The sequence below is a fragment of the Galleria mellonella genome, unplaced genomic scaffold (genome assembly GCF_026898425.1).
Source record: "Galleria mellonella isolate WM207_F2 unplaced genomic scaffold, CSIRO_AGI_GalMel_v1 utg1899, whole genome shotgun sequence".
Classification (NCBI taxonomy): domain Eukaryota; kingdom Metazoa; phylum Arthropoda; class Insecta; order Lepidoptera; family Pyralidae; genus Galleria; species Galleria mellonella.
The window spans coordinates 132198-148768 of record NW_026442027.1 but is presented as its reverse complement, the minus strand read 5'-3'; the positions used below and the strand labels follow the sequence as shown (position 1 = coordinate 148768).

The window sequence follows — 16571 nt, the reverse complement described above, 5'->3', positions numbered from 1 at the left end:
TCGACTTGCAATATACTCGTAAAAATGACATTTCGTTCAACATCTGGATGAATTTCTAATTTGACAAGTGTAAAAAGATATCGAGCCTGTTCCATATGACAAATATGGAGTCATATTTGGGGGGAAATGGATTGTTGGTAATGGAGACTGAGAATCCTATTGCTAGCAATATACCCAACCAGGTTGACCTCCTCGCAGTTCCCCCTGGAAACTATCATGGTTAATTCCTGATGAATTCATCATGATGGACTAACTGGCCTGTTTTCATTCTCATCTATCACCCTTCACTAGTGCTCTGTCAGCGTATCCCGTTAGCGCAGGCGGGGTTACCATACCATTTTCACCCATCAAAAAAAATATGGAGTCATATCTATGCTTATGCGTGCAGTGTAGTGAAAAAATTTTGTTTATCAAGAAATTCAATAATTGTTAATTTAACATTGCACGTACTAGGATGTCGTGTCGCCGTATCATTTTTGTCTTAATTTGCTGTATTGTATTCAGTATATTAAAGTATTTTTATTTGTTAATTTTATCAGTTTTAACTAAGCCATTGGAAATATACATCTCTACCAGCCTCATCGTTTCAATCAACCCGCAACAGCAAACATTATCTATTTGTCATATATTGGCAACACTGTATCCAACTAATATGTCGATATGATTTAAATAAAATAAATTCTTTGAATTTTTTACCGGAATTATTGGCTTAATTGTTAAATAAGTATATATAATAAGTATCATAATTAACTTAGTTGTGTAGGTCTGGGCATTGAATAAGCCACCCCTTCCTTTTCCGTGGGTGTCGTAAGAGGCGACAAAGGGAGCTTGTGGTGGGAGGATAGGCTGCAGTACTCTTCTTTAAACTTTACCAAACGTCAAACTGCGGTTGATGTGCAAAACCCACCTGCCAAGCTTGGCAAAACCCCTCTTATGGGGTAGACTATGTTCAGCAGTGGACAGTTAATGGTTCATACAACATATCATAGTTATCATATATGAAACAAAGGTCTTTAAATTTTGATTAAAATAAATAGAATTATAAAAACAATATAAATTTAGGTTTTTTTTTAAGTTTAAAATTAATAGTTATACAAACTTAAAATCTTATTACTAATTCCTTTCAAGAGGATGCATTCAACCTCCAAATATGTTTATACTTTTTACAATTGTCACATTGCTCTATGTCGCTTTTGTAGTCTGTCTTCCGTAGTTTTTTTTTTATTATAGTATTTTTTCTATAAATCCATAATTACATTAAATTCATCAATATACAGTTCATTACATATCTGTACTAACTGAAATTACTACTGTGGAGTACAGGCCACATATCGTCATAGTGGTAGAATACTGACGGATCTTTATATGTAATCTTTGTCAGATCCGTCAGTATTCTACGACTATGACGGTATATTATTTATAGCTATATATGATAATAAATTATATTTATTTTATACATGCAATAATGTTTCAATCACAAAAATAAAATTTTATTAATGATCAGTTATTTATGATCCGTACCGGACCCAAAGGTCCCCAAGACACTTGCGGCATTTCCGCGTTGTATTGCCAGAGATATCCTTTGAGCCAGATACGAACCGAAACGGCTATATATTATTATTTACCAAATTCGAAATTGACACGCATATCTATTGTTTCCTTTTGGCTTGCCTTCACGGCCCTAGTCTTCTAAGTTCCTTTGACCATTATACATATATTTCCAATTTCCATTCCTGGTTTCCGTTGTCGCCCACAACTACTATAAACTTTGATAAATCTAAGAATGATGTACATATAAAATCTACTAGGATTAGAAAATATGAAAACCACTTAATACTTCAATTAGTGTTTTTATTATTATTTACACGACATATTTTTTATTCTTTCTATTTCTATAGCTATCTGAACTAGACGAAGTAGTGGATGTCAATTTGTTTCTTTGTTGTCGCGGACATCCTGTGAATGGTTGACACACACTATTATGCAGTATATTTTATTATCATAATCTTATATGAATATTAAAGGTAATGGTAACTCGCAGGTAACATGTTTAGTAGCAGTTAGTCAGTTTAAACATTAGTTATACAACAAGATACCAAAATATTTACATCAAACACTCACTATGAGTATATGCGACGTTCACTCGCCATATTATTATGCTTCAGGTTATCGTAAACAAAAGCGCCTACGGAATCTATCGCTACTCACAAATTAGCATCATTAGTCTCGTAATGATGGAATGAACACACACACATACATGCTATTTACCATAATTGAACGGTCTTCTCGGCCCTATTTGGCCAGTGGGCCCACCTGGCCCCACGAGAATTCCTCTCCCAGGCCCAATAATGCCAGTAGGTCCACCCGGTCCGACCAAAATGCCCGGCCCAGTACTTCGACCGCCTCCGAAGTAGTAATTCATAAATCCACCTGGACGGTTGAAACCGGCGGGGCCAATGATCCCAGTAGGACCACCTGGTCCAACTAAGATACCTCGTTGTGCAGTCTCACTTTGGCCAACGTCTCGATTTCCGCCTGGTTTTTGGTTAGGATTAATTGGTGCTGGGCCTATTATACCAGTTGGACCGTCGGGGCCGACAAGAACGGGTGGGACTTGGGAATTGTGCTGCAAGGATGGATTGCCAGTTGCTCCGACGTGTCTGTTCGGTGGGCCAATGTTGCCGGTGGGACCATCAGGGCCAACGAGTACAGCTTGTTGCGGCCGTGGCCTGTCGATGTTGCCTATCACTGAGGAATCGGGTTCTTGCTGCGCGCCGAATACTCCATTGAAGTATGAGCCCGGGGGTGGCGGGAATGGACCGTTTATATTTTCTTGACCCGGTAGCAAAACTGGACGTTCGTCTTCCACTTCATTGAAGAATTCTAGAATAAGATGTCAAAGATGCTTATCAGAAGGTTTTAGAAAGATTACATATTGGCTAATCATTGTCATCTTCCTGCCCTTATCCTAATTGTTTGATGCCAATATCTTTCTTTTCTCTTCCATTCATCTTTACTTGCATTCATTTCCTTTCTGAGCATTATCATCTCTCACCGAGTTTATAAGATATAAGTTCTTCCTTTATCCTTATCCACATTCATTCTTAACATTTCTTTAAACTTATTGGCCACACAATATAAAAGAAATCTTAGTATCAATTAAATATCATAAGATGTTGTTTTAACGAGGCATAACACCTTAGTCTTTAAGAATGGCAATGCATGAAAGGTAATATGGTATCTCTAATATAATGGCGGTGATCATCTCTATCAGCTATACTATTATTAGTTTCTATCAGGTAGGTTACTACGTTTAGCATTTCAATTAGTATAAAAATATTGCCAGAAACATATAAAATTTTATGGTTATATACCTGAATTTTGGGATAAAAAATGGATAGCAGCGTCCCTCTTAAAACATCCCCAAATCCTAACTGCGGTTGATAACCCGCCTATCAAGCGTGGCAACTATTGGCTAAACTCTCTTATGAAGAAGGCAGTGGAAATTTAACTGCTGGTATGAAATATACGATACCTGAATTTTGATGATAGCTCTTGTTTGGTCGTTTGTAACAGCACAGATATTTTCCAACGCCACATGCTTTCTGCAAATAAAAGATCATTCTTACTTATTCTTGCTTTTAATTGTAAAATTATTAATACTATAAGGAGTTTCCTTGTTTCAAAGAAGGACCGAAGCTACATTTTGAACGACTTTCGAAAGTTATATGGTACATATAAATTTTTGTGTAAATATATCTTCTGACAATTCTGCACCGATTTTAATGTTTATTTTTGCATCAAGTTGATTATAATTGATTTTTATTTATTTTTAATAAAGGTTAAGTTTAGTGGTAATCCCAATTACACTGATCAATAAATATCCTGGTCACGTGAGAGATGTACCTAGTGAATTGTCTAATAATTTTATATGAAGAGTTAAAGTGTAGGTAACATAGTACACAATGAGGTATCTACTTACCACATAAATGGCATTGACATAACAGAATACATTATAATGTCGGACTGTGAATATCTTACCAGAGAGTCGCTGGACGGGCGGCAGTCAGGCGTGGAGACACACTTGCAGTGTTGCATCGAGTCCAATGTTCCGTCCGAGTAGTAGCGCTCGGGACTGGAAACGACACGTTTATGCAGCTATAGATAATAATACTATTAGTGTTGTAAACTATTATAGGAACACGTCGCACTGGCTCAAATTATGCATACAAAAGTGTAGTGTAAAAGTAAGCGGAAAAAACAAACAGATGCGCGCAGGAACTTGTTCTAAGCATTTAAAGATGTAATAGTTTGTAAGAACAATTTTCTTATGGTTATAAAATGGAATGGCGACTTCGTCAGCGCTGTCTCATGGCTAGTAGCATATATATATTAGTATTAAATACATATATTATTGTATTGTATTTTTTTTTTGATGGGTGAAAATGGTATGGTGACCCCGCCTGCTCTAACGGTATACGCTGGCGGAGCACCAGTGAAGGGTGATCGATGAGAATGAAAACAGGCTAGTTACCCATCATGGTGAATTCATCAGGAATGAACCATGATAGTTTCCAGGGGGTACCGTGAGGAGGTCGACCTGGCTGGGTATATTGCTAGCAATGGGATTCTCAGTCTCCATTACTAACAATCCCTTTACCCCCTATTGTATTAGTATTCCCGCCCGTACTAACGGTATACGCTGTCGGGGCACCGGTAAGAAATAAAAGATGAGCATGAAAAGGCAGGTCAGTTAGCCCATCATGATGAATACACCTGGAATTCAGCACGATGGTTTTCAGGGGGAACCACGGGGGGTTCACCTGACAGGGTATAATACTAGCAATGAATAGCATATATTTACTAAGTATTCTTTAGGATGTGTCGAGAAAACGTACTACCATGGCTAAATCGCATTTTTTAATTACACGGCTCGCATGCCAAGTTTGTAATTCACAGAATTAATCATTCATGCAAGTGTTTTGGCAAATAAATATTTATTTCATTCTATTTCATTATAGTTCATCATCATGGACATCATGTAGTTTTTTGGAACTTACCAAAAATTTACATGACTTCTAAGGGGGGATTGCGTGGAGGTCGGCCTGACGGGATATATGTATATAAGCAATAATGTCACAAGAAATCTTTATTAACGATCCCATATAGAATGTTTGGATTACTTACGTCTTGCTGATAGAGTAGATGGCCTGCCCTTCGACCCTGTAGGGCGCCCGCTGTCCCTCCACCCGCACTGGGAATCGGCCCGAGACGTCGCCGCTTGCTGGTCGGTTGTAGAAACCGGCCGTGTCCGAGGCCGGCTCGAATGGCACCTCATCTGCTTGCACTTGGTTTTCGCTGGCTTTGATCCTATATATAGAAACAAATTATGTTGCAATAATGACTGTGCGAACGAAAAAATAATTAAGTTGGCGGAACATCATATCATATATTCATCATATAATACCAGCCTTAATTATCCACTGGTGAACATAAGTCTCCCCTTGAGAGGATTTGCCAGTAGTTGCCATGCTTGGCAGGCGGATTGGCAACCATATTTAGACTTTATAGATGTTATAAAAGGGATGCTGCTCTCTATCCCTCGCCCTCCCTTAGTCGCCTCTTACGACATCCACGGGAAAGGAAGGGATGGCCTATTGTATGCCGGGTCTACACTGGAGGAGGGACTTATTAGCGTATATTTTTTTATACACCTAAGTAGAGTATATTTTTTATAAAATAGATGCCTTTGAAAATATAATAAAGTGGGTTAATTTTTTAAAATTTCCTACAGTATGTTGAACGATATTTAGTTTAAAATACGTGATATATGTGAAATATATGTGAAAATTTATTTTTGACTAGATCGGATCCGACATGTCGTAACTATCTAGAGCTATTGCCATTTAAAATCATTTTAAATTAACATAAAAAAAAAATATATTATAATGAGTAAGTTGTAATTTAGTTTTTTTTTTTTCGTGTATTTTTGTAAGTTGTGTCGAAATTAATAAAATAAGTGGATAATATTATGACAACAATTTTCATTATATACTTTTGAATTAATAGCTTTAAATTAATTTCATTCATATAATTATTACATCATTATAGACAGGGAACAATAGTTAATAAAAAATAATGATATTGTGGCAAACGATAGTGAAAGTAAACTAGGCCACTGCGGAGCAATGATAGATTTATTAGACATTTCGTAAACATTATCGCCTTTTGTAGACTCTATTACAGTTTTAGTTATGTCTAATGTTTTGAATTTATATTCAGATCTTTTAATTCATTATTTATAGATTGCTAACCCATTGTTATTGAAGCTGTTGAGTGAGTTACGTCGCAGGATCAATTTTCTGAAAATATATTCTGTATTACTGTTTGAACATTTGTGTGCCAACGAATTCTAGGGAATGGTTTTTTTTTTATAATATATAAATGAGAGGAAGGCTGTCAATATTTTAATAAAAAGTAAATTTAAAAAATTTTATTTACAGCAACACCATATAGTGCCATAGGTAAACCATTTTAATTTAATGTTGGAATTTTAGGCTGTTGATATTCACACATTCATTTATTTATCCATAACAAAGTATTTGGCCGTGTAGGTCCCGGCATAGAATAGGCCACGCCTTCCTTTCCCGTGGGTGTCGTAAAAAGCGACTAAGAGAATTCGAGGGATGGGCAGCAGCGCCCCTCTTGGAGATGTTTTAAACATCTCCAAAACCTGTGTGCCAATGATGATGAAAGTATATTGTGTCGACATTGAGTTGTTATTAAATCGTTTTCTTCATTGTTGTTGTATTAAAAGTCAATATATAGAAATAGAATAGAAAATATTTGCCTTTACAACATTGCACCTACTGTAGCGGCGGTTACTATTGCTAATACTGTTGCAATATCGTCGGTTACCGAGTGTACGGTAACCCTGTAATAACTTGACGAAATTCTAGTTTCACTACGAGCGGGGTGACAAGTGTGTAACAAAAGCATTGAATGACAAATAATTTGTTACATATAGCAGAGTAATAATATAAAATTATCACCATCTTCCTATTCTGATCCCAATTATTTGTTTGTGGTCGGCGTAACATGTTTTTCTCTTTCATTCTTCTTTATTCGCTGTCGCTATTTCCTTACTTACTCCTATTCTGGTCATATTATCTTTCACACAGTCCATCCATATCTTTTAGGTCCTCCTCTCCCCTTACAGCCATCCATATTTATACTTATTACTGTTCTTAAAACATGTTATTTATCCCTTATTACGGTCCATACCAGGACAGACAATAATATAAAATATTAGAAGAAATTCAGTTTATAATATATTTTTCTGGGTCATCTTACTAAACTTACAATAATAGAAGGAGCAGAGAATATAAATAACCCTTAACAATCGAAAGTTCTCTTTTTAATTTAGTTGTGTTCATTGATATAGAATTTCCATCATATGAGGCAAGTCCAAATGTGAAATCATCGTGTAATAAAAAAAAAAAATAAAAAAATATATCGAAGATGTGTATACGTACGTCTGAGTCTAAACACTAATTGGAAGTAAGAAAAAATAAGTGGATATTACATAATTATATTCGAAACCCAAATTGTTGGAAACTGTTGGAAATCTGATAAATTTTTCACACGAACTTGTAATTTTAGTGAAACCCAATTAGCAAAACATGTGCGTTCGACTGTAAATGTCAGAGTCTTGATCGAGTAATTACAGGAACTTGTATTAATCACATTAGTAATACACATTGTGCATACGCGATTCTTGCAATTTATTTGTTAATATGGAAACAAAATAAATGTCTTTATTCAGAACATCAAATTTGTTTATTTCTTAGACTATGTTATTGTTTAACGTCTGTTGATTAATCCTGATGCAGTAATTCAAGTAAAACGTGTATAAATATAGACCATCTATATTTATACATTAACCATTACTCCTCTCCATCCAAAGGTTGCCTGCAAGAGATCGCTTTTAGCGATAAGGTCGCCCATTGTTTTCTCATTACAATAATTTCTTGTAATTGTTTATATTTATAGTAAGTTTACTATTGTAATCTTTTGGAGGAAACAATAAAGAGTATCTATTTATCTAACCGTCATTCCTTTTTTATTAATAATGATAATTCTTGCAATAGTTACTGAAAAGATAATCAATAATCATCACTGGAATTGACGCCTCGATAACTATGTCACCAGCCAACCACAATCAGCTTTTTCCTAGCAATAGGTTTTTACCAGCAAATATATTAATCCTGTAATCTTTGGTCTCACTTCATTAGATGATGAAACTTAAGGTAAAACGTGCTCCAGAAAATTCTATTATATTAAGATATATATTGACATTAAGAGATTGATCAATAATTTAAAACCTAAATGTCTCTTACCAGGTATCTCGCGATTTCTGCGTGCAGTATCTACTAGTTAAATTTTACGCATCCCGCGATTTCGACGTGCTCGCATTTTTTATGTTTATTGACGTTGTTATCCTGCGATTTTTGTTTTGGTAGACTAATATTGTTTCTGTTAATTGTTGTCAAAGCGACGTGCGGAAATGAAACGAAAAAATATACGCGGTCAGAGAGTTAACAAGCCCTTATTGTAAATGGCTAAATACTAAAGCCTCAAGACTATGAATAAAGACAACTTAAAACACGATTAAATACAATAGAATGCCTCAGGTTGTCAAGTAATCACGAGTGCAGTCGGAAAGCAGTGACGCAAACTGTATTCTGGTGTCAGTCGAGACTGCAACAGTACAGAGCAATGTTGTGGGATAATTGCCCCCATTGTGATTGGAATAAGAGAATATGTCGGCCAAGGCGCCGAAACCGTCTCGCGGTATCAAACAGATGTACTGAGTAATTGTTATTAATTATTTACACGATACCAACCGACGGACGTCAGATAATTCAATATTAATATCGACTTGGGAAAAGCCCTAAACGCAAGTATTGCTGTGTGGCAATTTAGAGGTTTCCTGTCGTAAATTGCGGCTTTTGGGTGGGTACAACTTGTTTCTGATGTGAGTAATAAATATGTATTACTTAATGATTATACGTACGTATTTATTTCTAAGATATGGGTATCGATAGATCGTCAATATAAAATGGAAGTATATTGTCTTTTTAGGGATAATTATTACGTTTAGTTTTTTTCTTCTCTTAAAGGTATATATTGTTAGTGTTTTATATTTGCTTCTGTATCTATATTATTTGATTTTATTGCTTTTTTCACTATTTCAATTTTATATTCCTTTTTATATTAATACCCGCCCACTATGTACTTTTTATTATAACACATTGTGATTTGTTAATCGTTGTCGGGTGCCCACGAGACAGGCTCGCCTAGTATGGGGGCCAGTGTATCTTGTGTTGGTAACTTTGTGTTTTTTGTCAAATAAAATAAAATTAAAAAAATTAGTAGACACGCTAATTTCTCGTACCTTGAATAGGTAATTATGCAATAAGTATTTTATTAAATATATTATCGAAATGGTAAATTTAATAAGTACTAATATTTTCATATTTGTGTACAATATAGTATATCTTACATGTGTGTAAATATATTTGTTATTTATATGTATTTATTTGTTTATACATGTAAATTTTAGTATGTATGTATATCAATGATTAGTAGTACCGCATTCGAGTATTCTGACACTTTTCTAAGGTTGACTGGGAGAGACCGCCATAAACATATTTTATTTCTATTTTATTTTACTTTATTTACACACATAAATGAATAAATAAATAATAAACAAAAAATTTAATATTGAAAAGTATTTGAAGCGTTTAGAATTTTCTTTTAAATGATTGAATTTACTGGGTACAGAGGAATAACACCTGAGTCCTCAGGAATGCATGCAATGCAACGCATGGGCGAAACAGTATACTCTGTTATGTCCATGGTACTGCTCATGTGTATAGGCGACGGTTACCACTTTCCATCAGGTGGACCGTCAGCTTGTTTGCCATTCTAAGTTGTATAAAAAAAATTAAATAATTTTATGAAGTAGTTGCAAAATTATCATATAGAAATATTAAAAATATTTGTATTTGATAATAGTTCAAATTCAAACTTCTATAAAACATACATATATAGCAAAAAGTTCGTATACGACGATCTCAATTTAAAAACAACACTAATTTTGTTATTCTTATTACAGAAAAAAACTATTATATCAGAGTAATTCAAGGAGAGACGTGTATTTAATTGAAACATCATTAGTATCTTCGACATGCAATGATTAGAAACTATTTGGTATAGCGTTAATTTTTTTTTAATTTATTTATTATCACAAAAATACAGAATTACAGAAAGTATGTTACATTAGCATTCAGAAACCACGTAGGTTAACTACTATTTGCATTGTAGTTGCTAGCCACCAACCAAAGTTTCCAGACCCAGATATACCCTTGAAGGCAATTCCCACAACACTGGCCGGTAGCAACAAAACGATCGGCGAAGATTCAGTATTGTTCTTAAGACGGATCTCAATGTTACTTGATATCATTGTTCCTCACTACACACCTCGCCGTTTGACCCTCGCAGGCAACGCTGCGGTATATTTACGTATGCACTTCCATATAATGATATCCGGCCTCTACTATCGGTGATAGAATACTGTTTTATAATAGTCAGTACAATAAGGTGATATTAAGCAATATACATGTATAATTTATGAAAATTTAATTTAACATTTATGTGTATATTTTGACCTTAGATTATATAGATAGAGTATTTCCATACAAATGCTTCGAGAGTTCGGGGTCAATATTTCCATACAATTTTGCGTGATAAATACATAGTTATGGAGGGGAAAAGGATTGTTAGCAATGGAGTTTGACAGCCCCATTGCTAGCAATATACCTTATTAGGTCGACCTCTACGTGGTTCCCCTTGAAAACCATCGTGAACAATTCTTGTTGAATTCGTCACGATGGGCTAACTGACCTACTTTATTCTCATCTATCATCCTCCACTGGTGCCCCGCCGGTGTATACCGATAGCGCGGGTAGGGTAACCATTGCATTATAATCCATTAAAAAAAAATACATAGTTATGAGTGATTCCTTTATAACTTCTATATTTATTTTGTCTTATAATTTTTGCATCTTTTTATTGCGCAAAAACTTACTTTATTTATTAAATAATTAAATACAAATACGTTAAGTATATAGAACACAGATAAATAACGTATGACAAAAAGTAGACCCGTTTTTGAGGCTCGAGGCTCTGTCTATATAATCTAAGATTTTCACCTATAATGCTTTCCGTATTATCATGTTTACGTTGCATACCTACACCATAAGCTCCCTTATATAATATTATTATTAATACCTCAATATTATATCAGCTTTCAACTGTCCACTGCTGACCATAAGCCTCCCCTTGAGGATTTTGCCAGTAGTTGTCACGTTTGGCAGATGGATTGGCAACCGCAGTTAAGCTTTGGAGATGTTTTAAGAGGGACGCTGCTGCCCATCTCTCGCCCTCCCTTAGTCGCCTCTTACGACACCCACGGGAAAGGAAGGAGTGGCCTATTCTATGCCTACATGGTCATTATTATACTAGTAAATAGATACAAACTTTTCATTATCGTTGGGTCGGTCGTCTCCGTCCACGAAGCGGACTTTGGTGTCGATGCGGACCGACGCGGCACTCTCCGGGAACCGCCACTTTTCAGCTGAGCATGCACACACGCACACCAGCACCAGCCACCACGTACCGTCTGCAACAATATTCATTATCGTCACCATCACATTATGCCATTCATCGTGTGTACACTGGTGAAGACAGTCCTCTCCGATACTGTATATGAATGGTACTAACCATTCATCGGTTGCTCAACGACGGAATAGACAATCCTGCAACTCTCAGCCGTTGTTCTTTGTACGCACCCCAACGCTGCATGCGCTTGCGTGCACGTCGACTACTATCGGCACCGCCGGTTCGCACCTGTACTGCTCAGTTTGCTCACACTTATCAGGCTATTTCTCTGCTCAATTCTCTGATTACTCAGCAGTCAAATATTGATATATTTAATGACAAAATAGATATATTTTTAAAATGTTGTATAAAATTTGTAAGTTTGTAAAATGAACCTATGGCTCACTACACGTTTTGGGAGACTGTAAGTGTGGTGAGTAATTTATAAATAAATAAATAAATCATATATTGCTGAAGTTATTCCTTTTCTGTAAACTGTTCTAAAGACATCCTGAGCCATTTGTAGACATTGATTTTCTGCGTTATATTTAACACTAGCGTCAATATACATAAGTTTTCTGCATGTACCGTTGTCCTATTCGTGTTTCTGTCTTAAATCTAGTCCTTAACGTAAGTATTTATTTCAGAAGTGCATAATAATTTGTGGTACTGATATTCCTTATTTGAAAATAATTTTACAAGGCTCAATTTGACTTCGTGTCAATGAGTTCCTGAATTTGATTATTAGTAGAGACATTTTAGGAAACACTTCTTTCTGAAACTGTCCGGATTTGAGACGCATTCATTAATGCAAGATGGTGATTGGTGTATTTAACATTATTTTCCAGAAAAACCTAGTCCCTAAAAAAAGGTATATATTTATTCTCAGATATATCTTTGCCAATAGTCCAAAGCTCCGCCCTTTATCCTGAGGTAGCCACCAAACTGAATCCTGAACTGAACCCGGCCCGCTCTAGAAATAGGTCTATGAAAATTAACAATAAGCCACCTTACCATTGTCGTAATAGTAGGGTAATATTATCTTGAGTGGCGACTTCGTACAAGTAAACACAGTGTAGAACAACCTCCCCACTAGATGGAGCGAAGACCTCAAATATATTGCAGGGAGTCAGTGGAAGCAGAGGGCCTACCATGAAATGTTTTCCAAAATTTCGGAGCCGAACGAAACACAAATTTGATGTTAAAATTACATAATATTTACCGTTTAAAAACATTAAAAATTGGACTTTTATGGAGTAGGATTTATGACGAACGAAATGTTAAGCTCCATTTACGGGGCCGATTTAGGTATGAACGAAAACACGAAATTGAGTCGGAGACTTTGGAATTTCGATTTAATGGGATTGACCGTTCCTTATGGCGGTCTATTAGAGAGACCTATGTTCAGCAATGGACAGATAACAGCTAATATGATGATAACGATTCCTAAGAGCTGATTTTTCATTTGGTTTCAGCGTAATATGTTTCTCTTTTCCATTCTTCTCTAATCGCATTCACTCTCATTCTGGCCATATCATCTTTTACACAGTCCATCCATGGCTAAATAACAAACAATTACCACTTGGGCAATTATATCCAGTGTTGTTTATTGTTACTATAGTTAGCCTAGACGTGTATAGAGTGATCAGGGCGATGACGTCACGTCATTGTGTGGGGAGGTGTGACAACTGATTATGTTTAGACAAGTGACATGATTCCTTCAATGACTCACGGCGGTCGTAGATTCTAAACATTGCGCCTTCCAAATGAATGCACTTATTTGACAGGTGCTGTCAAGATATCTTTACCAATTATATATAGTTAGTTATAATAATAACGTATGTTAATCGTTTTTATGTTTACTGTATAACTAGCTTTTACCCGCGACATCGCTCGCGTGATCGAGATATATTTTTTTAATGGATGGTAATGGAATGGTACCCCGCCTGTGCTAACGGTATACGTTGGCGGGGCACTAGTGAAGGATAATAGGTGAGAATAAAAATGCATATCAGTTAGCCCATCGTGATGAATACATCTGGAATTCAGTTCGTTGGTTTCCAGGGGAGACCACGTGGAGGTCGACCTGACAGAGTATATTGCTAGCATTGGGACTGGTAGTCCGCATTACTAACAATCTCACCCCCCCCCCCCTCTCCCGTTTAGTAATAGTTAACAGTATTGTATGTAATTATTTCTTTCCAAATTGAAATTCCTGTCGTAGTTACAACGATATTACGTTCAGAACGATTCGTTTGTTAATTGGGCAACAGTTTAGAATAGTACTTAGTAAAAGCAGTTTACGAAATGGGCGCAGTCAAAACGAAGCTACGCTAAAATGCATTACAACTGTTTTCCACGTGACGTGATAAATTTACAACGAAACATACATTGAAGAATTAACGTAGATTAGTGAAATACATGTCGAACATAACCGGCAATGGAAATGATGATAAATATGTGTAACGCGCACGGTACGCAGTATAGGGCGTGGGCGGGCGGCGTCAAAGGGTTGCGCAAGATACACAAACATGCGCAAACCAAGGATTCTCTGAGGCAACCCGCCTTTTGCGGACACTTGCGAATATACAATGCCATATATTATAATGTCCAAAACAATATACATATATCCTTTAAAAATATTATAACAAATTAGTTAGACACAAATTATACATTTATATCATTAATGATATATTTATTCGTAAGAAATATAAATTATCAACTTTGTAATTTGAAATTAATGTTTACCATTAAATATTTTACATTATCGCTGATTATAATTGGAAATAATATTATTTTGGAATTGGTTGATTAAATTGTTGAAAAAATTTATATACATTTTAAACTCAAATAAAAAAATAATTATTATAAAATTATTTTTTGGTATGGTGGCAAATAAATATTAAAAGTCATAAAATAAAATCTAATACTAACCGAAATTCATTTTTCAATCGATTCACAACTCGCTTCTTATTTACATTTATCACGAAACAAACAAAAAAAATAAGTACTCAAAATATAATTTTTAAATCGGAGGGATGCGAGTGGAGTGGTCCGTTCGCGTCGCCCTCTGTTATGTAACTGAGCTTTGTGCAGGCTCGCTAAGCGATTTCAGCTGCGCCGGCGCTGCATTTTGGTACAAAACGCGCGGCGTCCTGTCCCTTCATATTGAATACGAGTACAGGATGAAATCGAAATCATTAGCATAATTTGAAGGGAGAGTGTTATATCAGAGAACTGAACGTTTATATCGAATAATTGCACAATATGATGAGCCTTCATACTAACACGGCGTGTTCAGCTGCACATTATTTATTTTTAAAAATTTTCCTTCACGAAGTTTCTCTTCTTAGCTTTTGTATTGCGTCTTATTGCCTTATTTTAAAAAAAAACAACCTATTTTAGTTTTTGAACTGTTTTATCTCTTTCTTCTGGGCGAAATTCCCAATTTGAAAGATATTGAGAAAACACTATAAAAGTTGGTTTTAATTTTTATGAATATGGTAATTATCTTATCAATTGGTACCGGCATTGATATTTGAATGATAAAAGGTATTTTTTTTTAAATTGTGGGAATTTCATTTTAAATCGCAACGTGATCAAGACTCAGTTACGTATGAATATTGTCCTTGGCCCGTTAAGTTCAAGGTCAGTGATCTACGTATTCACCCAGTTGTCTCTCGCGTGGGAAAGTACCAAGGTCCACCGTTTTGACGTCGCATACCTTTTTAAGCGACTTCCTAAAGAGGAAAGAGACTCTCAGTTTGTCTGTATTCCTTTGACAATGTTATGCGAGTACGTCGTTAGTTCTGAACGGATATTGATAATCCTCTTAGTAATCGACAGGGTACATTCCTGTATTTTTTTTTGATGGGTGAAAATGGAATGGTAACGGTAACATGCGCTAATGGGATACGCTGGCGGAGCACCAGTGAAGGGTGATCGGTGAGAACGAAAACAGGCCAGTTAGCCCAACATGATGAATTCATTAGGAATTAACCATGATAGTTTCCAGAGGGAACCACGTGGAGGTCGACCTGGTTGGGTATATTGCTAGCAATGGGATTCTCAATCTCCATTACTAACAATATCTTTCCCTCCGATTTTCCTGTATTAGTCTCCTATTAAATTTATGACTATAGAAGGTGCGGTTTTTTTGCGATAAGTTTGCTAGTTGTGAAGCAAAATTGATACTAGGTGCATGATTCTTAATTATAAATTTAAATATTCTAGCCTCTCCCTGGGATGGTTTTGCCAGTAGTTATCACGCTTGGCAGGCGGATTGACAACTGCAGTTATGATTTGGAGATGTTTTAAGAGGGACGCTGCTGCCTATCCCTCGCCCTCCCTTAGTCGCCTCTTATGACACCTACAGGAAAGGAAGGGGTGGCCTATTTTATGCCATATTTTTTTTACATTTTATGTACATACTATGTCATATTAAGTATTGAATGATTGCAAATAATTACATTATATAGACTACAACAACAATGGTAAACACAATGAATGAATGAGATGACTGTTTTTTAAACGAAGCGAAGTAAAATATATTTTTTACGATGAATTTCCTACAGTTTAAAATAGAAACGAGGTGAATAAACATTAACTATGTTTTAAATAAATAATAAATTACAATGATGAGTTATATTGGAGTCAAAATAATTATCTTGAGATCATTATCAATGATTCAAATAGGTAGATTACAAATGGTTACAGCGCAGGCGTGCACACTGAGGTCACCGCCGGTGCATTCAGCATCCGAAGCCATTGTTTGAGCCAATTATTCCGAAATATGACCCAATTATTGGCCTGAAGGCCCCTGCAGGTAATTCCAAATTTCAACTAAT

The 16571-nt window shown here is 35.7% G+C and overlaps 2 protein-coding genes across 2 annotated transcripts in view; one reads left to right on the top strand and one right to left on the bottom strand.

Moving 5' to 3' along the window:
* Positions 1-16571, top strand: part of LOC113510470 (organic cation transporter protein-like) — a 53313-nt gene that overhangs the window by 12007 nt on the left and 24735 nt on the right. The gene's annotated exons all lie outside the window — the stretch shown is intronic.
* Positions 1835-14819, bottom strand: LOC128200479 (uncharacterized). The gene is made up of 7 exons (XM_052894031.1): positions 14659-14819; positions 11605-11746; positions 5188-5370; positions 4042-4135; positions 3536-3605; positions 2269-2883; positions 1835-1956 (listed from the first exon to the last, which is right to left on the bottom strand). The coding sequence occupies exons 1-7, from the start codon at positions 14666-14668 to the stop codon at positions 1862-1864; spliced, it is 1209 nt and encodes a 402-aa protein (XP_052749991.1). The 5' UTR covers positions 14669-14819; the 3' UTR covers positions 1835-1861.